At 41.5% G+C, this 24,914-nt stretch overlaps 1 protein-coding gene across 1 annotated transcript in view; it reads left to right on the plus strand.

Moving 5' to 3' along the window:
• The first annotated feature begins 4,213 nt into the window (after positions 1–4,213).
• Positions 4,214–24,914, plus strand: part of DYNC1H1 (dynein cytoplasmic 1 heavy chain 1) — a 45,940-nt gene continuing 25,239 nt past the window's right edge. The window contains exons 1-31 of the mRNA XM_074825123.1: positions 4,214–4,542; positions 7,160–7,247; positions 7,845–8,018; positions 8,236–8,491; positions 9,434–9,620; positions 9,784–10,055; positions 10,167–10,394; positions 10,898–11,974; positions 12,263–12,442; positions 13,036–13,185; positions 13,434–13,580; positions 13,722–13,862; positions 14,004–14,180; positions 14,293–14,403; positions 14,487–14,606; positions 14,824–15,063; positions 15,579–15,734; positions 16,085–16,198; positions 16,824–16,934; positions 17,015–17,224; positions 17,630–17,776; positions 17,997–18,163; positions 18,880–19,053; positions 19,766–19,931; positions 20,010–20,198; positions 20,281–20,475; positions 21,157–21,439; positions 21,703–21,803; positions 23,479–23,638; positions 23,937–24,180; positions 24,358–24,541. Of these exons, the coding sequence (XP_074681224.1) occupies positions 4,272–4,542; positions 7,160–7,247; positions 7,845–8,018; positions 8,236–8,491; positions 9,434–9,620; positions 9,784–10,055; positions 10,167–10,394; positions 10,898–11,974; positions 12,263–12,442; positions 13,036–13,185; positions 13,434–13,580; positions 13,722–13,862; positions 14,004–14,180; positions 14,293–14,403; positions 14,487–14,606; positions 14,824–15,063; positions 15,579–15,734; positions 16,085–16,198; positions 16,824–16,934; positions 17,015–17,224; positions 17,630–17,776; positions 17,997–18,163; positions 18,880–19,053; positions 19,766–19,931; positions 20,010–20,198; positions 20,281–20,475; positions 21,157–21,439; positions 21,703–21,803; positions 23,479–23,638; positions 23,937–24,180; positions 24,358–24,541 (6,420 nt within the window). The 5' untranslated portion in view covers positions 4,214–4,271. The remainder of the gene's footprint in view (positions 4,543–7,159; positions 7,248–7,844; positions 8,019–8,235; positions 8,492–9,433; positions 9,621–9,783; positions 10,056–10,166; positions 10,395–10,897; positions 11,975–12,262; positions 12,443–13,035; positions 13,186–13,433; positions 13,581–13,721; positions 13,863–14,003; positions 14,181–14,292; positions 14,404–14,486; positions 14,607–14,823; positions 15,064–15,578; positions 15,735–16,084; positions 16,199–16,823; positions 16,935–17,014; positions 17,225–17,629; positions 17,777–17,996; positions 18,164–18,879; positions 19,054–19,765; positions 19,932–20,009; positions 20,199–20,280; positions 20,476–21,156; positions 21,440–21,702; positions 21,804–23,478; positions 23,639–23,936; positions 24,181–24,357; positions 24,542–24,914) is intronic.

The following is a 24,914-nucleotide window of genomic DNA, read 5'->3' on the forward strand; positions in this document are numbered from 1 at the left end:
AAGGCTCCAAAAGAACTAAGGAAATTACATAGAGATGACTTTCAATAAGTGGTGGGTTTGGGGGGGAGTTGGGGCATGATTTGTAAGCCTGGGATCAATATCTGACTACTGACTTGAGTTATAAATGTACGACTTGAGTTACAGATTAAGCCTTTGTATACCGAAAGAAACAAGTTTTCTGCATCAGCTCAGAAGTAAACTGATCACATGCACTCCCAAGCTTAATCATGAATCAAAAACTAGATATTGAAACAACTGAAGATTCAGGCATTCAGTTTACAAAATTAGGGTCAAGTACCTCTCAAAATATAATGTTTTAAAATACTGATAGTAGAGAATTTTTTTTCTACATAAATACCTTACTGAGTTGCAAGCATGTTCAGGAAGTGAACTCTAATCCTTTCTCTCTAAGGGGATTAAGCTTGGGGGCTTTGACCAACAACCTTTTAAGGCATTGTTTGACTGGTTTGGCTTTTTAAAGTGGAAAGGAAGGTGCTAGTGTAGCACAAATACACTTGTGTTTGGAGGTTTGTTGGTTTGCTTTATGGAAACTATTATAGTACCTTACAAATGTACTTACGGGACATACCTATGATTCCAGGTTATCTCAGGTGTTGTTCTGGATCCCATTATGGGCCACCCACCTAAAAGTGGAACATTTCTGCTCCTTGGATCTTGTCCTTACTGTGTGTAATGATTGTGGAGACTCTTAACTGCATATAGGTAATTAAGAAATGCCATTCTCATTACCATATCACTGTCTCCCTGGATTACAGTTTCTTTTATATGATGAGACTTGGCTTGAGCTGTCTTTACCTTATGAAATAAAACTTTGATGTAGTTAAAAATTTTGTATGAAAAATTTCCTAAGGGAGAATTTATTGTGGAGCTAAAGATAATATGTTATTCCTTCCTCACATAATTGAAGAGAGCATCACTGTAGCTGGCTTTCTCTCAACCCAGTCATACTGGGACTGCATCCACTCCCACACAAGCGGAGGACTGTGCACACAAAACATGAAGTTTCATAAGCATTTACCCTGTCGTGTTGGGGGAGAGGGCTTCCACTGTTTTGCTACAAGAGGGAGAAGGGTATTCACATAATTGCCTCAAGCTATTGTAGGCATTTTTGTGATCCGGAAGACCACACTCAAGAGGGTCCATGCTAGCATGAAGGCCTTGCCATAGTAATTTTTCTAGTACTCTGGCTGTAGAATTAGAGATGCAAGAGGATTAGAGATGGGAAAGCAAGTGATATGCTCTGATTACTACTTGTTTGGGTTTTTTGCTTTGTTTTTGGTCTCAAATACTACCAAATTACTATTAAATATAGGAAAAGGAAAGAAAAAAAATGACTTTTTTTGCTGAAGTTGTTTCTTTTATGCAAAAGGTTTTCTCTCTACATATGTTGTGTGGCATTTGCCAGGAGCAAATCTTGTCTGCCTTGACAAGTCCTAGTTCACATTCTAATTCTTTGAAATACTTATTTTTAGTTAAATTATAGGGGAAATGTGTCATGTTGGCAATCTTGCCTTTTGGATGGCTGATTTCAATGGCTTTTCACATACCTGTGAGAAGGGCCAGGTTCTTTGTGTATCCAAGAAAAGGACATTCATAATTAACTAAAGGTAGATCAAGGCAAACTATTTTTTACCCTGACTGAGCAAGATTTTCTCCCCATAGGCTCTAACTGAACATAAGAACTTGCGCAAAAAGCTGGGTTTTGCTAGTCTTTGCTTCAATTTCCTTTAACTTAATTCCTCCCGCTCCCTTTGGCACAGTAGATAAGGCTGAAGTGATTAAAGGAATACAAAGTGTCTTACCTAAACAGGCTTCTAGTTGCAAGTAGCCTAGCGTTTAAGCATCAGAGTCCTAGACTTGTTTTTTATACCATAAAGTCTTGTCACACATGGAGTATTTCTGTTTTTAAAACCTACAGTAAAGTGAGACTTGTTGGGGTTTTTTGACCCTACTTTCTCTGCAATTCAGCAGCTATGTGTATAATTACTTGAATTCTTATTTCCTATCTCTGTCCTGCTTTCTTCTCCTTACTTCCTTACTTTACTTTCCTTATTTATATTTTTTCCTGGTAGCAATTTCACAGCAATGAAATCCCGTATCTTGCTTTGTAAGCTACAAAAACTCTGTGACAGTTCAGTGCAGCAGATGATGACTGTTTTGGAAGAATGAGCATGCTAGCACTTGGAACCATAGCTTGAACTAACCTCCTAAGAAATGTCAAGTTACAGTCAACACTTACCTAGGGTGCTTAAGAGTATTATCAGCACCCTTTTAATGAACATCCTGAAGGCTGGGATGTTAATTTAACCTGTGTTTTTTGGATGTTTGGCCTGTACTGACACTTACTACATGGATGTGATAAGTAGATAATTCCCCCATTGGAAAGCAGTCAGGCAGGACCAGGTATGGGGTGGCCTTGGTGGAATTCAGACACCCTAGCAAAGATAGCTCTTTTTTTCTAGGAAATGTAATCCTAAAACGTAACCTGCATGTAGAAGAATGATAGGGTGTGAGCAGACTAAATTTTGGAAATAAGTGGTGTATTAAACACTATCTCAGTAACTATTCTGTAACTAGAATATTCAGATTAATATCTACCTCTATTTTTCATAATCAAAAATAAAATTTACCTTTCTAATAAGAAGAGGGTGGGGAATTAAATGGTTTTGATTGGTTTTCAGTGAATCACCTCTATCAGTTCTGGTGCTTGTGGTTGAAACAAATGCTGAACAAATAATTTTCCTTCCAGACAAGAAGGTTTAAGAGTTCTGTTACTTAAGAAATAAGTGGTTTTTTGAAAGTTAAACTGGACTCCTAAACCCCTTAGGAGCCTGCCTGAGCATAAGCATACTTTTTTCCCTGGTAGAAATGGAGGAGCTGGGCTTTCTGATTCCTGGTATCTTAGCTGGATGTACACGCTGTAACACCGAGTTACACTTGTGTAGTGGCTTGCAGGTCAGGACTTTGCCAGGCAGGATATCCTACCCCAGCTTCCTTATCCCTTGTGCAGTACTTCTGAACAGATCTTGGGTCTGTGTAGCCACTTGAGAAAATGCATGTGGGGTTCAGGGGCCATTTTATATGGTTTGTTTGCTTGTTTTTCCCCTTCTCCACCTCCATATAAAAAAAAAAGAAAAATCGGTAGTTTTCAGTCTGTGGGTCATCCAGCTGCCCCAGTGTACTTTTGGGGAGTCAGTGGAGTTGCTCTGGAACTTCACTGCCACCTCCCCCCTACCAAGGACATTCAAATACCAGCTAGGACCAGGGGAGGGAGGGGACTAGTTTGAGCAAGGAGGAACAGGATTGTCAAATCTCGGCGACAGTGAGCTAAACTCACCTGATACCATAGATCAGTCAAACACACACACTGGAATATGGCAGGCACGTATGTGGCAGCTGTAGCAGAGCTTTACGGATTTTTAAAAATGAAATGAGATTCTGAAGGAAAAGTCCCCTTCTCGCTGCTATGCTTTCAGTTCCTCCTGTGTTCTTTGTCCTATACTGTTGGGAAACAGTCTCACAAAAGACTGGGATTAATGGCTCGGGTGCTGGATTCATTAAAGCAAATAGCATGGCTCGCTGGATGAGCTCGGTATATAAAGCACCTAAGGTAAAAGGGTCGGGGCTTGCTCTTCGCTGACAAGAAGCCGTGTCTAATCTGCCCCGGATGGTGACAAGCTGGCCTGCTGCTTTCTTCATGGAAAAATGTCATTTGCGCCACCTGTTCTTACGGCTTCCGGCTTTATTTTTAACAAGAAATAAACGTTTTTCATCTTTCGACAAATGAGCCCCGGGCCTACTTTATCTTCTAGGTAACGGGGCGGCAGTGGCAGAACCCATCTCACCCGCCTGTGCTGCCAGGGAGCTGAGGGCTTCCCTTTCCCTTGCCGCTCAGCCACCGCGCTCTCCTTCCAGAAGCAGCTTGTTAGATTCGAGTGGGGGAGGCGGGGAAGCGGCCGCTGCCCGGGTGGGGCTGCAGAGCGGCCGCACTGCCGGGGAGGCACCGCCCTTTCCCTCCGCCCGGCGCTGCGGGGCCGCGGCCCGAGCCCCGTCTGGAGCCGCCGGGGGGCGGGCGGGGCCGCGCCAGCAGCGGGAGCCGCCAGCAGCGGGAGCCGCCAGCAGCGGGAGCCGCCCCCTCGGCCCGGCGGCGGGGGGCGTGTCGGCCTGCCCTCCCCGGCCTGCCCTTCCCAGGCTGCCCCGCGGCGGGCGGAGCGGAGCGGCGGCGCGCCGGCCGGTGTCCCTGCCTCGGCATGTCCGACTCCGGCGGCGGTGGGGGCGGCGGCCCCGGCGGCGAGGAGGGCGGCATGGAGGTGTCGGGCTCGGCGGTGCAGAACGTGGCCGACGTGTCGGTGCTGCAGAAGCACCTGCGCAAGCTGGTGCCGCTGCTGCTGGAGGATGGCGGCGAAGCCCCGGCGGTGCTGGAGGCGGCGCTGGAGGAGAAGGGCGCCGTGGAGCATATGCGCAAGTTCCTCTCCGACCCGCAGGTCCACACGGTGCTGGTGGAGCGCTCCACCCTCAAAGGTGAGGCGAGAGCCGGGCGGCCGGCGCGCTGTCAAAATGGCGGCGGCCGCCGCTGCCTGCCTCCAGCCGCCGCCCTGCCGCGGGGTGGGAGGGGCGCGGCCCGCCGCGGGGGCTGCGGGGCCTGCGGGGCCTGGCCGCCTCACGGACGGCCCCGGTCGGGGAGGCGCCGGCCTGCGGCGCAGCGGGGGCGGCCCCTCTGCGGCGGCGGAGAGACGCGCTGCCGCCGCGCCTCTCCGCGGGGCCGGGGGTTGGGCGAGGACGGTGGCCGCGCTGGTTGTCTCCGCCCGGCCCGCCCCCCCCCCTTTGCTCTTCGCCCCCCAGGCCTGGAGCCCGAGCTGACGGCCGGCAGCGGTCGCGGGCAGACGCACGGCGGGGCGGTGGGCGAGTGCGGGCGCAGGTGCTTTGTGTGCTGCCACTGCGGCCCGGCCTGCTTGGAAAGGCACCGAAAGTGCTTCGTCAGTAGGCGCGTCCACTGCGGCCTCCTTTCTGCCGGGGAAATGATCTCCTCCTTGGCAAGGCAGATAGCCGGTCTGAAACAAAAAACCAAAAAAATCTCCAAAGCCCTGGAGGAAAAGAAAATATCCAAAACGGAATCAGCCTGTAAAAAGCGTTATTCCGTGGTTAGCGAGTCTCCAAAGTTCATAAATCAAGATGTAGCTCTTGCAGTGCCTTTGTTTAGTTAGCAAAGCCTGGTGGCCGTGCTGCTTGTAAACCGTTCTCGGAAACCTCATCAAATGCTGCATTAAGTACTACAGCTAAGTTGATGCTGACTTGAGAAACATCTTTGTTATTTACACGCTGCTGTTACTGACTGTTTATTTCAAAAATGTCTTTTTATTGTCAAGAAATCTGTTGCTAAATAGACACTGTCACAGAATCTAGCCTAATGAACAGTAATAAAACATATCAGGGCTTCATTAATAACGCAGACTTCTACTGTTAAACAAGACGTACAGTCTGCATATGGCTACGTGCCTGCCAGTCTGAGCTTGCAAAATTTTAGTATTAAACTTCTGGATCTCTAATCCTAGTGTGCTGTCCGTTCAGTCCCTGTAGTATATCAAATATATAGTCATACTTCGTATTGCATTATTTAACATGTCAACAGCCGCAGTGTAAGATACTGGATATATGCCCTGCAGCTGCTGCACACTGAGGGAAACATGAAGAAGGTTCTACTCACTGTTCACTGTGAACTTAAGATGTCGCATAAAATATCCTCTCTTTGTTTCTCTTATGCTTATTTCCGCTGATTATCCTCTTCCTTCCTCTTCCAAAGTTTGAGAGTTCTTTTTCAGCACAGATAACAGAATTTTCTGGCAGGGACAAAAAGAACAACAGTCTTTATGAATTCATGATACAGTGTTTAACAAGATTTAAAGAAAATCCATTGGATGTTAATAGGCTATGCAGATGATTTCTAAATTTCTCTTATGTCTGGCTCATGAGGTTGGTTATCCTTGGTTAGGGTTGGAAGTAATGAAAAATACTGGTGATCAGTTAGCTCCAGTCTTGTCACATCAATACTGTTATATATGTATGATTAAAAACAGATTGAGACACATTGCATGTTTTAGAAGCAAAATACTAATCTACTATGGGCAGAAGACATTTCCATCAATGTCTTCTGGTTTAACAGTAGTTATCTGGGGAGGGTGGATTTTCTGATTGACATCCAGTCTTCAAACTTAACAGATTCAGAACCTCTAGCAGCATAGGCAAACCTTGTTTTACCTGACACTACTAAAACAATATTACTGAAACTTGTGCATGAACTAGATAGTATGAAGTATTGATTACAAATACAGTGAAATAAAATCTGAGTAGTGAAAACTGCTCTGTGGTATCACTAGCTACACAGCCTGCCAGCAGCTTTCATATGGTACCTGTGGTGTCTAATGCAGTGTTGTTCTGTGACTTGGCTTCTGGTGCTCAGGATCACAAATGTGACACCCTAAGGCTGTATCTCCTGTGAAGGGCCAAATGAAATCAGAGCAGGACGAGAGTTCACTGTAATGCATCCAGTCAGAGTGTGTCCCCCAACAGGGAGTAACCTTCTGCACTGAAATCACTGCATTGCAGCACAGCTGCCTGCATCCCCACAATTACGTCATCTGGGATACATTGGCTGTGGTAATGCCTGAGTACTTCCCACGGCTTGGGTTTTTGATTTGTCGGGAGGTTTTTTTGTTCAGAGACTTAATTTCCAAATCCCTTTCAAAGAAAAAGTCTGAAAATAAAAGCAATCTTTAAAAGAAAAAAGCAGCTGATTAATATTCTCCCTGAAATGTAGTTAACCTGGCAGCATATCTGTAGAAATAAATGCACATTCTGTATTGCAGAAGATTCTCTCTCAGAATGTGAGTTATAATTCGCTTGTTGCAATGTTTTACCATTTTATATAGCAACCTAAAATTGTTGAGTTTGTTAAAAAACAATGAATCCACTCTGAATCTGAAGGATATTATTACAAAGCTAAATTTAACTTAATTTAGTTAATTAAGTTGGTGTAGAAATTAAAAATTGGAAAAGAGTCTCGTAATAGCAGAAGATGGTTGAGAGAAAGTGGCAGATGCCTTAGAAATAAAATATTTCTTACGTTGCATATTTTTTGCAGAGGATGTGGGAGACGAAGGAGAAGAGGAAAAAGAATTCATTTCCTACAGTATCAGCACTGACATTCATTATGGAATAAAATCAAACAGGTGAGTTAGGATAGAAATGTCAAGATCTATTTTACTATGAATGCAAAACCTACCCAAGCAGATTTACCTACTTTATCTACAAATTTACCTCCAGTTCACCTAGTGCTTCATGCAGTGTTTTTATTCAGATGGAGCAATAGCTTTTCAGGGTGGAGGCTCTGATAAAACTGGGTCATGAGGCTGAAAGGAATAGTCTTAGGACTTCTAGCTCTGAGGTTAAAGAAACAAAGTCTTACTAATTTGGTATACATGCAGATGTAACAGACACAGCTTGGGTTCAGTAATCTTCAGTTATGTCTGACTCTTACATATTTGTCACTTACCTTAACACATATTTGAAGCTTCATAACATGTGTGCCTCTTTAGTGTGCCCATACTGCAGAGTCCTTTTTCATAGCTAAGTCTGGCTGATTACTGAAGTATGAAGATGTATTTATTGAAAGGCTTGTGTTCTTAGTCTCTTAGAAGAAAAATTACAAAGTATGATGATGCAGGCTAGCATTTGACTCTTGTGACCTAAACTTGCAGTCAGATTAAAGCTATTCTGTCACTTAAGTTTCAGATGTTTAGTTGGTAACTCTCTTCTCTGTTCTGCAGCCTGGCATTCATTAAGCGTACACCAGTGATTGATGCCGACAAACCAGTGTCTTCCCAACTGAGAGTGCTCACTCTCAGTGAAGATTCTCCATATGAAACGTTGCACTCTTTCATTAGCAATGCTGTTGCTCCCTTTTTCAAGTCCTATATCAGAGAATCTGGCAAAGCAGACAGGTAATTCAGTGTAAATACTGCACTTCCCTGCTAATGAATTATCAAGTAGGTGTTTAATGAGAAAACAGTGACTGTTCAAGGCAAGTCATGTGAAGTTTTTTAAGCACACAGTTGCATATGATGCTGTTGCTGACTGGGGAAGTAGTTCACGTGGCTTAAATGTGTTACATATGGTTTTTGTTTTAGCTTCTGATACAGAAACATTGTGCTTTTTCAGGGATGGAGATAAGATGGCTCCTTCAGTTGAGAAAAAGATTGCAGAACTTGAAATGGGCCTCTTGCATCTGCAGCAGAATATTGAAATTCCAGAGATTAGTCTGCCAATTCATGCAACCATTACTAATGTTGCCAAGCAGTGTTATGAACGTGGAGAAAAACCAAAGGTTACAGATTTTGGTGAGAAGGCTGAGGATCCGTTATTCCTCAATCAGCTACAATCTGGAGTCAACCGCTGGATTAGAGAGATACAAAAGGTAAAAACAAACAAACAAAAAACAACAACAAAAAAACCCAGAACACAACCAAAAGCCTAAGTACTAGACAGTGTGATAAGAACTTCTGTGTAGTACGCTATATCTTCTTCACAGTTTAACTGGTAAAATACTGCTCCATGCAGGATACTCTGAAGATCTGAGACCAGTTTTCTGAGTCACCAGAGACACTAGTCTAAATTAGACAAAGTCTGATTCTAGATTAGACTAAGCCTAGTATAATTTAGAGTCTAGTCTAAATTGTTCTGCAAGTAGCTGAGAGCATTTTATTTCTACTGTAATAGACTCAAATAACTGGCAGTAAGCTTGTAACTATTCTTCAGACCTTTACAGCAGACTGAGAGAAACAGGTCTTGCTGGTTTGTTTTGTTTTTTCCCCAGGTGCTTCCACAACAACTTCAGAACAGTTGCTTCGGTCCTATCTTGTAATCTCTTGTACTCCTGCGTGTTACTTTTCAAAAGACTTCTGCTGTTCTTGTGTTGTCACTCAGAAATAGCATTTCAGATACTGCTATGGCCTTTTTTTTCTCCATGGGCACAGTAAGCCTATTGCTTGTGGTGCCTTTTCTTATTCCAGAGCATAAAACATTTGTTTTCTTGCCTGGCTCATCTGTCATTAACCAGAATACAGACACTGATCAGGAAAATGGACAGGCAGCCTTTTAAGGATATGCTGAAGATACTATGGGAAGGTCCTAAAACTGACCTTAAGGACCACTGGAATTAAACTTTGACTCTTGTTGCATTGCAGTTCCTACACTTCTCACAGAATGAGTGCCAAAAACTGTCTGAGGTTGGATTATTAAAACCTAGTAGATGTTATGTGTTTCAGTTATATTTCATAATAGAGCAAGTTTTTACAGTTGAAGCATATAAACTAAATGCTTTTTTCTCTCCCTTCTCTGTCTCTCTATTACTTTTAAGGTGACCAAATTAGATCGAGATCCTGCATCAGGCACTGCGTTACAGGAGATAAGCTTCTGGTTAAATTTGGAACGGGCTCTGTATCGCATTCAGGAAAAACGGGAAAGTCCAGAAGTTCTTCTAACTCTGGATATTCTAAAACATGGCAAACGTTTTCACGCAACTGTCAGCTTCGATACGGACACAGGTAAAGTGTCTGTTCAATAAAATTTTTCACAAGTTTCCTATGGAACTTAAGCTGTTAGAGAAGTTTAACATTGTGGTACAAAGAACAATGCTGTTTAGAGTAGCCTTGGTCTAGTTAAAACTACAGATTTGATTATATTCTACATCTTTTCTATTACATTTAGGTCTAAAACAAGCTCTGGAAACTGTGAATGACTATAATCCACTGATGAAAGACTTTCCACTGAATGACCTGCTGTCTGCTACTGAGCTGGACAAAATAAGGCAGGCCCTTGTTGCAATATTTACCCATTTGAGAAAAATCAGAAACACAAAATACCCAATCCAGAGGGCCTTGCGTTTAGTGGAGGCTATTTCAAGAGATCTGAGCTCTCAGCTACTTAAAGTGTTGGGAACTAGAAAATTGATGCATGTTGCCTATGAAGAATTTGAAAAGGTATGTTCACAGTTTTGTGATAAATGGTGGCTGTATTTTTTGCACTGAATAGTGACTTTCAGGAAGCATTTAATTTGGGAGCTAAAGTTCGCATTCTAAAACTCTCTTCAGGTAATGGTTGCATGCTTTGAAGTATTCCAAACCTGGGATGATGAATATGAGAAGCTACAAGTTCTGCTGAGAGATATTGTGAAAAGAAAAAGGGAGGAGAACCTGAAGATGGTGTGGCGTATCAATCCAGCTCACAGGAAGCTCCAAGGTCGTCTTGATCAAATGAGGAAATTCAGACGTCAGCATGAGCAGCTGAGGGCAGTTATTGTGAGAGTCTTACGACCTCAGGTAATATTTTTGTTCATAATCAGACAAAATCTGTGTGGCTTCTTCAAGAATGTTTGCTGTTGCTTTAAAAAATTACCAGGACAAAACTAATGTAATATTCAGCTTTGCTGTCAGCTTCCAAAAACAGTCTAGTTTTGAACCTTTTCTGATAAGCTTAGCTTTAATTCTGATGTACATACAATTGCATATTACATGACCATGCTTGTGTTAATAGACGCACCAAGTCCAGACATAACAGTGGAGGTCAGTAAGTGTGTAAATACTTGAGCTTGGCTAAAGCCACGGTGGAAAATGAGATTATTCTGCACAACAGTGGAAGTTTTTAAAGTAACTGTGTTGCCCAATTCCTAATGGAACTTAAATCTGAAACATGACTGAAAGCTTATTAGGGATTTGGTACCAGTTTGTAGGTTTTTTGCAATGCTTGTTAGAACAGACTGTCTTTAGCTATTTGTAGGTAAATTTTGAAGTATCCAACTCACTAAGCTCTGATTCTAATGCAGGTAACTGCTGTTGCCCAGCAAAATCAAGGAGAGGTACCTGAACCACAGGATATGAAAGTAGCAGAAGTCCTTTTTGATGCTGCAGATGCTAACGCGATTGAAGAAGTCAATCTTGCTTATGAAAATGTTAAGGAAGTAGATGGCTTAGATGTTTCCAAAGAAGGTACAGAAGCCTGGGAGGCAGCAATGAAACGGTATGATGAAAGAATTGATAGAGTTGAAACAAGAATAACTGCCCGTTTGAGAGACCAACTTGGTACAGCAAAGAATGCCAATGAAATGTTCAGAATCTTCTCTCGGTTTAATGCATTGTTTGTCAGACCTCACATTCGCGGTGCCATTCGTGAATATCAAACGCAGTTGATCCAGCGCGTAAAAGATGATATTGAGTCTCTTCATGACAAATTTAAAGTACAGTACCCACAGAGTCAAGCTTGTAAAATGAGTCATGTTCGTGACTTGCCTCCTGTGTCTGGGTCTATAATTTGGGCAAAACAGATTGACAGACAGCTCACTGCTTACATGAAGCGTGTTGAGGATGTCCTTGGCAAAGGTTGGGAGAACCATGTAGAAGGTCAGAAACTAAAGCAGGATGGAGATAGTTTTCGCATGAAGCTCAACACTCAGGAGATCTTTGATGACTGGGCCAGAAAAGTTCAGCAACGCAATCTTGGTGTGTCTGGACGTATTTTCACCATTGAAAGCACTCGTGTAAGAGGTCGAACTGGAAATGTCCTGAAACTGAAAGTCAACTTCCTCCCAGAAATAATTACACTTTCAAAAGAAGTCCGAAACCTGAAGTGGCTCGGTTTCCGTGTTCCACTAGCAATCGTCAACAAAGCTCACCAAGCAAACCAGCTCTACCCATTTGCTATTTCTCTCATTGAAAGTGTCCGTACATACGAACGAACATGTGAGAAAGTAGAAGAGCGTAATACTATCTCGCTTCTGGTTGCTGGCTTGAAGAAGGAGGTGCAGGCATTAATTGCAGAAGGAATTGCTCTCGTGTGGGAATCGTACAAACTCGATCCATATGTGCAACGCTTAGCTGAGACTGTCTTCAGTTTCCAGGAGAAGGTTTGTTTTATCTTTTACATTCTGCAGAATTTCTACATTTATACTTCAGTAACGTGTGGTTAACCAAAAGCGGAACTGGATAGCTGATGACCTGTTCTGTAGCTCTTTGGTTAAGTAGCTGATTGAGTTGGCACAAATTGGCCAGCTGAATGGATCTTTTAGTACTACTAAAATTGACAGACTTGCTTCATCTAAATAAAGAGAAGCGACTAATCATTACTGCATAATTATTGTTGCCTTGATCTAACCTGTCAAACTAAACATCCCATTTTTCCTAAACCATTTTAGGTGGATGATCTGCTCATTATTGAAGAGAAAATAGACCTGGAAGTGAGGTCATTGGAAACATGCATGTATGATCACAAGACTTTCTCTGAAATCTTGAACAGGGTTCAGAAAGCTGTGGATGACTTAAATCTTCATTCATATTCAAATTTGCCAATCTGGGTCAATAAATTGGATATGGAGGTATGTTTGAGATCAAGGAATAGTGTATATATTTAGAGGAAATATTTTAATCAGGTGCAAAATTTTTTTTAATTAAACTCCTCATAGTCACCCAAGAAAAATTCTCTCTAAAAATTTCAGTGTGTTTTTAGTATGCAGAAGATGCAAAACCTGTTTGGTTTTGCTGTTGACTTTTGGGATCAATTAGTTCAAGGGCAGTGCTGTCCTTTGAAGAAAAAAGTTTGATACAGCTTGACTGCCTAGAAGGTGCTGGGGATAAAGGGTGGGGAAAACTCGCTATGCCAGTAGCAAAGACTCATTGCCTTCGTATTGTTTGGTTCTGCCTGCTGAGTTTCAGGTCATTGGACACTAGGCCAACTTCAAAGCAGTTAAAAGTGATAAGTTCTGTTAAAGTCCATGAGGACAGGAGAAGCTTTGAATTGATATTCAGTGAAAATTTACCAAAACTCTTAAACGTCTTTAATGACTTAGTAAAGGAGCACTTGGTTATATGAGGCACCATAGTGTGCCTGCTGTCAGAGTATATCCATAGTGAGGATCTTTATGCAGTGAATATGCAGCTTTTTTTCTCCAATGTGTCTTCTTTTCTATAGATTGAAAGAATTCTAGGTGTTCGTCTGCAAGCTGGACTGAGGGCCTGGACCCAAGTTCTTCTTGGACAAGCAGATGACAAAGCAGAAGTTGACATGGATACAGATGCTCCTCAAGTGAGCCATAAGCCTGGTGGCGAACCCAAGATCAAAGTAAGCTTTGTTGTGGGGTTCTGTTGGGTTTTTTCCTTATTGTCAATTACTTAATGCAAGAATTAGTCCGAGGCTTATATGGGAGATGAATATTTCTTCTGCATCTGGTTTTGGAGGAATACTTGCCTCCTCCCATTTAAGTGCAAATTGATTTTTCAAGAAAGCATGCTACTTCTTGAAGTCCAAAATCCTTGTCTACATGTAACAGTATCTGCCGGTAAAACTGACTGTGTTTACTGTTTTTGCAGAACATTGTACATGAACTAAGAATAACCAACCAGGTGATATATTTGAATCCACCAATTGAAGAGTGTAGATACAAACTCTATCAAGAAATGTTTTCTTGGAAGATGGTAATCCTGTCGCTGCCGAGAATTCAAAGTCAGAGATACCAGGTAAGTGTAATGAAGCTGTATATAAGTCTCAGCAGTTATTTTCACTTTGCAATTAATTGTGCTCAGTATCTTAGTGTGTTGCTCTAGGACTGAATCTGAGTGCCCTAGAAATTTGTGTGTATCGTGTATGATTGTTCTTAGGTTGGAGTACATTATGAGCTGTCTGAGGAAGAGAAATTCTATCGTAATGCATTGACAAGGATGCCTGATGGCCCTGCTGCTCTGGAGGAGTCATACTCTGCTGTCATGGGAATTGTGACTGAAGTGGAGCAGTATGTCAAGGTAGGAGACTGACACCATGTAATGCTACAGCTAAAATGAACATAGACTTTTCTCTCAGTTTTCCTGGAGGTTGGGGGGACACACATCATTTGGAATATACTGAAGAAGTTCTGAACATTGTTTGTGAAATACCTCAATTAGGTTTGGCTGCAGTACCAGTGTCTGTGGGATATGCAGGCTGAAAACATATATAACCGTCTTGGAGAAGACCTGAATAAGTGGCAAGCCCTTTTAGTTCAGATAAGAAAGGCAAGGGGAACATTTGACAATGCAGAAACCAGAAAGGAATTTGGACCTGTTGTCATAGACTATGGCAAGGTAAGAAATTGTAATTATTGTTTGTGATAAATGCATTAAATTTCAGAATAGCTGTATGACACAAAATAGCAAGGCCCACAGATTACTATTATGTAACTTTACTCAATTGTAGGTACAATCAAAGGTGAACTTGAAGTATGACTCCTGGCACAAGGAAGTGCTCAGCAAATTTGGCCAAATGCTTGGTCAGAATATGACGGAGTTTCATTCACAAATTTCTAAGGTAAGACAAGTCCAAATTCCAGTTTTTCACTTTTCAGATCAACTGTTCCAGACTTGTAAACCACTGATTTGTGCCCCAAACAGTCCCGTCAAGAGCTGGAGCAGCATTCAGTGGACACTGCCAGCACATCAGACGCAGTGACGTTCATCACGTATGTGCAGTCCCTGAAACGTAAAATCAAGCAGTTTGAAAAGCAAGTTGAGGTATGTTGTCTTGCTAATGATTCTTACTTCTGGAAATGTCAGACTTAGCTCTTGAGATGCAACTTCATGATATTCAAGTTCTCTTGAGAACAGACTTGAACTTCATATCCTGAGAAATCCTGTGAACTCTGAGCCCTTGTTAAAATACATTGAGTACTTAGCCTTGAGACTTAAGTTAATTTTGTCTTTTTAACATAACAACCACTGTCTCTTGTAGCTTTATCGCAATGGTCAGCGCTTGCTTGAGAAACAGAGGTTCCAGTTTCCATCCTCTTGGCTGTACATTGACAACATTGAAGGAGAATGGGGTGCCTTTAATGACATCATGCGTAGAAAGGATTCTGCTATTCAACAACAAGTAGCAAATTTGCAGATGAAGATAGTTCAGGAGGATCGTGCAGTGGAGAGCCGAACAACTGACTTGCTAACAGACTGGGAGAAAACAAAGCCTGTAACAGTAAGTAGTGATGAATAATATTCAGCAAATGAGGTAGATTCTCTGCATTCAGTAAGTAGGCAGTTTATGCTTTTTCACAGTCTTCCATTTTAGATGATGGTAAAAGTCTTTTTGAGGGTTCTATAATAACTTATCAAAGTATTGATTTAGGGAGGGGGTAGCAGAAGGAAATTTATCCTTAACAGAAGCCTGTGTCTCAGGTGCAAAAAGCAAGACAGCTTCAGTTACTAAGAAAGTTTTGGCTGAAACAAGGGATATGTCAGAGGCATGCATGTAGGAGGATTCAGAAGCAAGCTGCTTTCCCCCCCGCCCCCAAAAGTGATATTTAGAAAAGCCAGAAACTGTATGTGCAAGTGGGATGAGACTTATTCTGGATTAGTGTGTAGTTTTACTGTCAGCTAACTGGAAATGGAAAAATAATGACACAAACCAACATTTAGTATTTAGTCCTTGCTTTTAACTTGGCTTCAGCTTGAGTAGGATTTTTGGATTAACGTATCCCATCCAAACTTTAGGGAAACCTGCGTCCAGAAGAGGCTCTTCAAGCTCTTACCATTTATGAAGGAAAATTCGGCAGGCTGAAGGATGATCGTGAGAAGTGTGCGAAGGCCAAGGAGGCTCTGGAACTGACAGATACAGGACTACTCAGTGGCAGTGAAGAGCGTGTCCAGGTACAACCTGCTCACACAGTTGCAGATTAAAATGTTTTAGTTCCATCTCTCTGTCCCTTAAGAGCATGACTTGTAGTCTGCGATGTTCTAGTTTCAAGACACAATCTCCACACTTACTCAGTTCTAGCCTTAAGAGACTGTGATCTCTTTCTTGACTGTCTTATTCTCATGAAGCTAGTATGTGACCTGCAAGAATCTCATCTGGGTCACTTGCTATTGCAGTTCTATTGAATTGGCAAGCTATCTGAAGGCTTTTGACATGTTAAAAGTATCCTGTTTAACTCCCCCACACTAATGACTTTGAAGAAATTAGGAATAACTGCTGATGTTTGATACATTCTTTACTATAGGTAGCCCTTGAAGAGTTGCAGGATCTCAAAGGCGTCTGGTCTGAACTCTCTAAGGTCTGGGAACAGATTGATCAAATGAAAGAACAACCCTGGGTTTCAGTACAGCCTCGCAAGGTACTTCACTTCTGTATACGTAAACAGTGTAACTACCGCAAGTATATGCAAATTAGGAATTGGACCTCTTGAGATAGACACGTTCAACTGTCATGTTCCAGATAGTTTTCAGTGTTTAGGTACCTTTTTCAGTATCTTGTGAGCATGTTTTTTGTCATGCTAAGCTTAAAAAAAATTCACAGGGTTTGTCACAACTGAAGTAATTTTGCAGGGGATTTATGCAATTCCAGTAGTTTTGAAATTGAGATTGAACTGCATCTACAGAGAAGGAACCATGCTGTTTTTAAATAGGCGGTTGGACCTCGTTAGGGAAACTTCATTATGTGGTTGGATGAACAGCATCAGTTTTAGTTCAGAGCTCAGGAGGTAGAGAGCAGTAGGAACACTAAGCCATGAACTGTGACAATACTATGTCATAAATCTTAATCAGACCAATAAAATTACATTCCCAGCTTTAGAGTAACCACATCTTATGCAAATACATATAACATTAAAAGAGCTGTACTGTTGGTAATATCTCATTAGCAAGAGGTTTCTGTAAAAATAAATAGACAACTTTGAACTTGTACAACTATGTGTACAGCACTTGCAGAGAAAGATTTCATTGCTTTTGTGTTGCTGACAGCTTCGACAAAACTTAGATGGTCTGCTGAACCAACTGAAGAATTTCCCTGCCCGTTTGCGACAGTATGCCTCCTATGAGTATGTTCAGAGACTCCTAAAGGGCTACATGAAGGTAAGGTATACTAATTTCTAAAGTGCATGTATCTTATAATTCAAGTTCAGGGATGTAACTTGCTTTCTTGTCTTCTGTAGATAAACATGTTAGTCATTGAACTGAAATCCGAGGCACTTAAGGATCGTCACTGGAAGCAGCTGATGAAGAGGCTTCACGTTAACTGGGTTGTCTCAGAATTGACCCTGGGTCAGATCTGGGATGTTGATTTACAGAGGAATGAAGCAATCGTCAAAGATGTACTGCTCGTGGCTCAGGGAGAGATGGCTTTGGAAGAGTTCTTGAAACAGGCCAGTATCAGCTCTTGTATGTATGCACATAATAGCAAATGAGAGGCTTGCTGTCGGGTGGCTGATACTTGTGTGGTAAACTTGTCAATCTAAGCTGTTGATAGAAGTGCTGAGACTCCATGGAACACTCTGGTTTGGAGAACAGCTTAAAGCTATGTAAGCTTCCTCTGGTGAAACTTGCATTATTTGGGAAAAGCAGACCTTGATAAAGACTGCAAAGACCCCACCTTGTTTAAGTTTTGCCTAAACAGCATCGTATTCTCAATATTGTTAATAAAAGCTTGAGCATAAACCCAAAATCCTTGCCTAAAAAAAGTAAAATCTGATTACTGTAGTACATTTCTACTTTGTAACTATGTTGGAGCAGATATTATTGAGGTCATATCTTAAACATTTTTTCTTCAGATAAGAGAAGTGTGGAACACTTACGAACTGGACTTGGTCAATTACCAGAACAAATGTCGTTTGATTCGTGGATGGGATGACCTTTTCAACAAAGTAAAAGAGCACATTAACAGCGTGTCTGCTATGAAGCTATCCCCATACTACAAGGTAAAATGGACAACAAAGCTAAAGAATCTTCATTTATTTCTGCCTTCCCCTTTAGTTTATGTATTTGTCAGCAGGGACTATATTCACTATTTAAGTTGACAGACAGTTAATTGCGTATGCATACTTTGTAACTCTCAAGCAACTGTTTCCACTAATAATTATTAGCAGTCAAACTCCTCATACTATTAAAATGAATATTAATGCAGCATTTAAACTTCAGGTGTTTGAGGAAGATGCCCTTAGCTGGGAAGATAAACTGAACCGTATCATGGCACTCTTTGATGTCTGGATAGATGTCCAAAGGCGATGGGTCTACCTGGAGGGTATCTTTACTGGCAGTGCAGACATCAAGCACTTGCTGCCTGTGGAGACCCAGCGGTTCCAGAGGTAACTTTTTAATTGCTTTGTTCTTTTATTGCCTCCCTTGGGGCACCATATGGACAGGCCTGCAACTGCATGACTTCAGTGTAGCAATCTCCAAGTTGAAATGCTGACTGTATTCTTATGTGGTCCAGCTGGATTATAGTCCTGCTGTAGACATAAGTTCATCAAGCAAACACATATGGCAAGAGGTGCATGTAGACAACTATGACAGAAAAGGGTTTATTATAAACAAGCTGACGTACAATTTTTAGAAGATTATTGGGATTCAGGTGGGTTTTCTTGCCGGTTCCAGGCAGGTACCTCAGGGATTTTTCTGGCATTGTGGCTCCAACAAGCAGGCTCATATCTGTTGCCAGAGCCTTTAGTCTCACCCTTCAAACATAATTTTCTTCCTCTGCTTTAAGTTGCTCTGGTCATCCTTATTCATTCCACACACTTCCAGTCAGATCAAAGAATCAGATTTATGCATCTCTTCAGAAAATGAAGAAAAGTAGACCTTCAGCAGTGGAATTAATAGATTGAACATTGCAAAGAAGTTAAGTGATGTTGCTGTGGACTTGAAGTAGGTGAAGAGCTATTTTGGGTATTTAACCTTTTGTTCCCTAGGGCAGCCACAACAATTAGAGAGGCAGCAGTCATTTAGAGACAAGTAACTTTGGTGTTCTGCAAGCCTGTTGTTACTGAGTTCACACTAATGTACTATGTTATTTTACTTGCAGCATCAGCACTGAATTTTTGGCACTCATGAAAAAGGTGTCAAAATCTCCACTTGTGATGGATGTTCTTAACATTCAAGGTGTGCAGAGGTCATTAGAGAGACTGGCAGACTTGCTTGGGAAAATACAGAAGGCACTGGGAGAATACTTGGAAAGGGAGAGGTCCTCTTTCCCTCGGTAAGAAGTTGACTCGTGAAGTAATTTGATGTTTCTGTTCAGGAATTGGTGTACTGTTCTGTAAAGCCTCGTGCCAATTTTTATGTATTGCATATATGTAAGATGTTATGACCATTTAAATTTCTGTTTTCTAAATACAGAATTCAGTTATAGTGACTTCTCAGGAAGTAGGACTCAAACTTCCCTTACTTTTGCTCATCTGTGGCTGGTTGTAGGATTCAGATACTGCTTAAGGAACAATTGCAGCTGATTTCTGTAAACTTACAAGTCTGTTTTGAACTGCTTAATTCTGACATTTGATTGAAGGACAGTGTCTAAACTGTCATAATCCAGTATTTAAGTCATTGGTTCTGACTTACCTGTAGTCCTCAACTAGTTTGTCACTTAGCTTGAGAAGATAAGGGTGAGGGAGGTACTGAGTGGGAGTTCTCCCTGTCTAATAGACTTAGTTCAATCCCAGGCTCTGCTGTGGGTATTTCAGGGATGGATAGGTAAAGAAAACGATTCATGGTATGGAGTATGTATATACACCTTTGTATGATACAGACCACGTGAACTGAGACTTAATCTTAGCAAATTTATAGTTCATGCACTTGCAGTGTTGGGGAAATGAGCGTCAATTACTCCTGCACAGTGGCCATCTGTGAAGCATAAAAAAATTAAAAGTGATAGTTGGAGTTCTGATATAGATCTACGTTTATGTAATTATTAGGTTTTATTTTGTTGGTGATGAAGACTTGCTTGAAATCATTGGAAACAGCAAAAATGTTGCTAAGCTGCAGAAACACTTCAAGAAGATGTTTGCTGGCGTTTCTAGCATTATTCTCAATGAAGATAATTCTGTGGTTCTTGGGATATCCTCACGTGAAGGAGAGGAGGTATAGCTGCAGTGTTTCTTTTTGAATAAAATTCTGGAAATAAGTGGATGTGGACTGACTTAAACCTAATTCTTGCAGGTGCTGTTCAAAACACCTGTCTCCATCACAGAACATCCCAAGATCAATGAGTGGCTCACTCTTGTTGAAAAAGAAATGAGAGTGACCCTTGCTAAATTGCTTGCAGAATCTGTTACTGAAGTAGAAATCTTTGGAAAAGCAACTTCAATTGATCCAGCAGTCTACATCTCTTGGATTGACAAATACCAGGTATCACTATGGAACTTAAGCATACTGCAGCTTGATTACTTCAGTGAGGAAAAACTATCTGATGAGGATTTTTGTTACACAGGCTCAGCTTGTTGTCCTGTCAGCCCAGATCGCGTGGTCTGAGAATGTCGAGTCAGCCCTCAATGGTGTGGGTGGAGTTGGAGACAACAGTCCTCTCCACTCCGTGCTAGCTAATGTTGAGGTCACCCTCAATGTCCTGGCAGACTCAGTGCTGATGGAGCAGCCACCTCTTCGCAGAAGGAAACTGGAGCACTTGGTAAGTAAAAACCTCCTTTCCTCTTCTGGATTTGCAGGTGAGACTTTTTAAAAGTTTAATGAAAAGACTGATTACTCTAAGACTTGTTTTTCCTCTAGGAAAATGTTTCATGCAATTTAAGCAACTATATCAAGCCCTGATCCTGTAGGTGGTGGTAGTTTTTCACTCTAGTCAGCTTAATGCATGATAGCATATTGTAGACTAGCTCACTGAATTGATCTTCAAACTACCTCTTCCAAATAGGGAAGTTACTGATTTCTTCATTCAGATGTAAAATATCTCATTAAACTGCTTATTATTGTAATTATTATATGCTTTTGTTTGTAAATAAGAGGTAAGGAAGTTAAAATCATTCTGGGTTATTTATATAGATTTTTTTAGAGGGAAACATCTAGACTGTTTTAGGAGTACTTGTCTTCATAGTTCCTGGTAAATAAAATAATCTAGTTCAGTAGTATAAGGGGTTAACAGACTAACTGAAGTAGAGTGCTTTGCTGAAAGCTAGGGAAGTCCTTAAGAGCAGTCAACATTGGTGGTTTTGTCTTTGTAGCAACAGATTTAAAGGCAGAGACTGTTGGTAGGTCATGATTTCTAAGTGATGGCAACTTGCTATGCTAATCTAATGGCTTTATTAGCAATGGCTTGTGTTGCTGTGGTCTAAGAAGTTACTTCATTCTCCAGATCACCGAGTTGGTGCACCAGAGAGATGTTACAAGATCACTGATTAAAAGCAGGATTGACAACTCCAAATCCTTTGAGTGGCTCAGCCAAATGCGGTTCTACTTTGACCCAAAACAGACAGATGTGTTGCAACAGCTCTCCATTCAGATGGCAAATGCCAAATTCAACTATGGCTTTGAGTACCTTGGTGTTCAGGATAAGCTAGTACAGACTCCTCTTACTGACCGCTGTTACCTGACAATGACACAAGCCCTGGAAGCAAGACTTGGAGGATCACCGTTTGGTAAGTTTCTACTGAAGTACAATAAAAACTTGAGGCAAGTATATAAACTCTTACCCTCTCTAATATATAGCTTTAATGTAAACATGCATAACTAAGATACTGAAGAACAGAACAGTCTTGTGGGGGAAGTTATAACACTTCTAGGTTTCACTGAATCCTCTTGTTAGGAACAGTCAGAATTGATATGTTGGCAGATTACATGAGTAGGCAGCAGTACCTCAGATGTTAAACACTAAAACGTGTCTCTTCCACTTCAAAAATAGGTCCTGCTGGTACTGGTAAAACAGAATCTGTTAAAGCTCTTGGACATCAGCTTGGGCGCTTTGTGCTGGTTTTCAACTGTGATGAAACATTTGACTTCCAGGTAAGCTGATTAAAAAAAATGTAGTCTTGGCTAACAAGCAGTAGGAAACAGCCAGCAGTGGTTTTTTTCAGGGTGATTATCTGTAAGTCTTAACGGAGCTGGTACTGTGGGTTATATAGATGCTCTGTAACAAAAAGCACCCAAAGCAAAAATGGGGCAGAACATTGCTGGGGGGGGGTGTGGTTCTTGTTTTTTAGAACTGGTAGTTCTATAGCAGGAAATGGAGGGAAAGGAAGTACAGGGTGGGTGCTTAAGACTGGCTTTAGAAAAGTAACTTAAACTGTTTAGTTTGCATTGATAGTACTGGCTTAATGGAGAGTAGATGAGAGTGTGAGACTGCCAAAGTAGCTTACTATGACCAAATTATCCTTTGCAACATAACTTGGAGTTTGAAGAATCTTTCACATACTGAGACAAAACTAAGAAAATGTACCCAGGTATTTCAAAGTTGATGACATCTTCAAACTGAGAACTAGATGAAATGGCTCTGTAAACTGTAGCACAGCAAACATCTCAAAATAAGAACCTCGGTCAGATGCATATGTAAAAAAACAATATAAAACATGGGCAAGGAATCATGATACTTCATGGACTCTGTCAGGTTGCCCATCTGGTATTTTTTCTTCTGTACAGCTGTATTTTGATCAGACCAGGGGTCCGTTTAGTCAGCATTTGGCCTGTACTGATGACTGTAACAAAATACTTAGGAAGCAGTAAGATCACAGATAGTGCGTGATCCTCGTTCCTTGCCCCCAGTCCCCTTCCTACCTCTGACAGTTGTGAGGATCAGGAGGTCCCAAGCTGAAATGGGTTACTCTATTCATGCTCCAGTGAACCTTTCTCCAAGTACTCATTTCTCCCCTTAAATACACATGCACACTTGTTTCTATAGCCCGAGCTTCCCAGCCCACTCTCATCTATATATACACATATAGATCATATACATGAGCATGACATTATAGGATGTGGAACATTTCATTGGCCAATTTGGGTCTGTTGCTCTGGCTGTGCTTCCTCCCAGCTTCTTGTACACCTGCACATGGGCAGGGCATGGGAATTTGAAAAGTCCTTCATTTCTTAGCAACAACTGAAAACATCAGTGTATTACCAACATTTTTCTCACACCAAATCCCATACTGAATCCAAAACAGCATTATTCTAGCTACTCAGAAGAAAAAATAGCTCTATCCCAGACGAAACCAGGACACCATCATATTCCCTCATGTTGCCTTTTGTGGAATCCTACCTTAAAGGTTGTTTTTTAGGTGGAAGCCTTATCATACTTTGGCCATCCAGTTCGTCTTCTGAAATGTTTTGTAATTCTAGTTTCCTCCTTGCAATAAAGGACTAGAACTGCAACTGGTATTAATGGTGTCAGCAAACAAAACGTTATGCAGTGGACTTATATTGACTGTTTTGCAAATACACTGCAGTACAGTATGTAGTAATAGGAAGTTGTGATCATCTTCTATGATTCTGTGAAGCAGTGAATATCTGAAAGTCAGTTAGAACCCTTTTATAACTCCGACGGTACTATGGAGATGGTAACCCACATACAAATACAGCTTCTTCCTGCCTTGGATGCATTGTATAAAGTGCTCTTCTCTACTCCCTTTGCCTGTGCATAGGCAACAATGATCATGCAACTTCAGTGAATTCTCCCCTCTGTGTGCAGGCAATGGGACGCATCTTTGTGGGACTTTGCCAAGTGGGTGCATGGGGCTGCTTTGATGAGTTCAACAGACTGGAAGAGCGTATGCTCTCTGCCGTTTCACAGCAAGTTCAGTGCATCCAGGAAGCCTTGCGAGAACATTCCAACCCCAGCTATGACAAGAGTACGTAACTGTTCATTCCTAATAGTGTTGTACAGCATCTGTAGTGTCCTTCATGCTGTTTTGTTGCTCAGTTACATTTCTCCCGAATAATCCAAGGATGAAGTCACTTTCTATCAAAACTTAAAAACTTGAAGTAACTTTCAGCTTGTAGAAATTTGTATTTAAGTATCTGAGTTGCTGTACTGGAGGACCTGCTGTCTATTACTGTAGGAAACTGAAATAGAATAAATTATGACTTCTGTTCTCGGGATGTAACCCATCATTGACGCTGGTGTAACCAAATGCACTCTCTTTTCAGCTGCAACACCTATTACGTGTGAGCTGCTGAACAAACAAGTCAAAGTGAGCCCCGACATGGCTATCTTCATCACCATGAATCCTGGCTATGCAGGCAGATCAAATCTGCCTGACAATTTGAAGAAGTTGTTCCGTAGCTTGGCAATGACAAAACCAGACCGTCAGTTGATTGCTCAGGTCATGTTGTACTCCCAAGGTTTCCGTACAGCTGAAGTGCTTGCCAATAAGATAGTACCATTCTTCAAGTGAGTAACATGTTTGACTCCAATTAGTAAAAATAGAGCTTATTGTTCAAAGCTATGGTGTTCTTTGCAACTCACTAAGCATGTTGTGCAGCAGTCATTTCAAGTAAACAATGACATTTACTGTTGTGTTGGTCCCTATTGAGAATCAAATTGTGTTTTGTCTCTTTTGCTGCTTAGGCTTTGTGATGAACAGCTGTCCTCCCAAAGTCACTATGATTTTGGCTTGAGAGCACTAAAGAGTGTGCTGGTTAGCGCAGGTAATGTGAAGAGGGAGAGGATTCAGAAGATAAAGCGGGAGAAAGAAGAGCGTGGTGAAGTTGTTGATGAGGGAGAAATTGCTGAGAACTTACCTGAACAAGAGGTAATGTGTGTGTGAACTCTTCTGTGATAAAGTACAGAATGCACACTAAATAACCCTGCAGTGTTTACCATTTAGTGTTAAGCCATGCAAGCAAAGTAATGTTAGTTACAAAAGGTGGTAATTTGATAGCTTAGAAGTACCAAGTTAAATATGCTTTAGGAGTCCCTGAATCATAGTGAAAGACTTATGATGTGGTGCATTCATAATGCTTATTGCTGCTCAGTTTCTCAGCAGTGAATACCAAAAGCGTAGTGAAGAGGCATAAGAAACTACAGTTGTATAAACTGAAAATCAATAGGAATTCACTGTGTGGTTTCAAATGATTGTTTTTACCACCCTGTGGTTCCATCAGTGGTTGTTTTTACCAAGACAT

The sequence above is a fragment of the Strix aluco genome, chromosome 4 (assembly GCF_031877795.1).
Source record: "Strix aluco isolate bStrAlu1 chromosome 4, bStrAlu1.hap1, whole genome shotgun sequence".
Classification (NCBI taxonomy): Eukaryota; Metazoa; Chordata; class Aves; order Strigiformes; family Strigidae; genus Strix; species Strix aluco.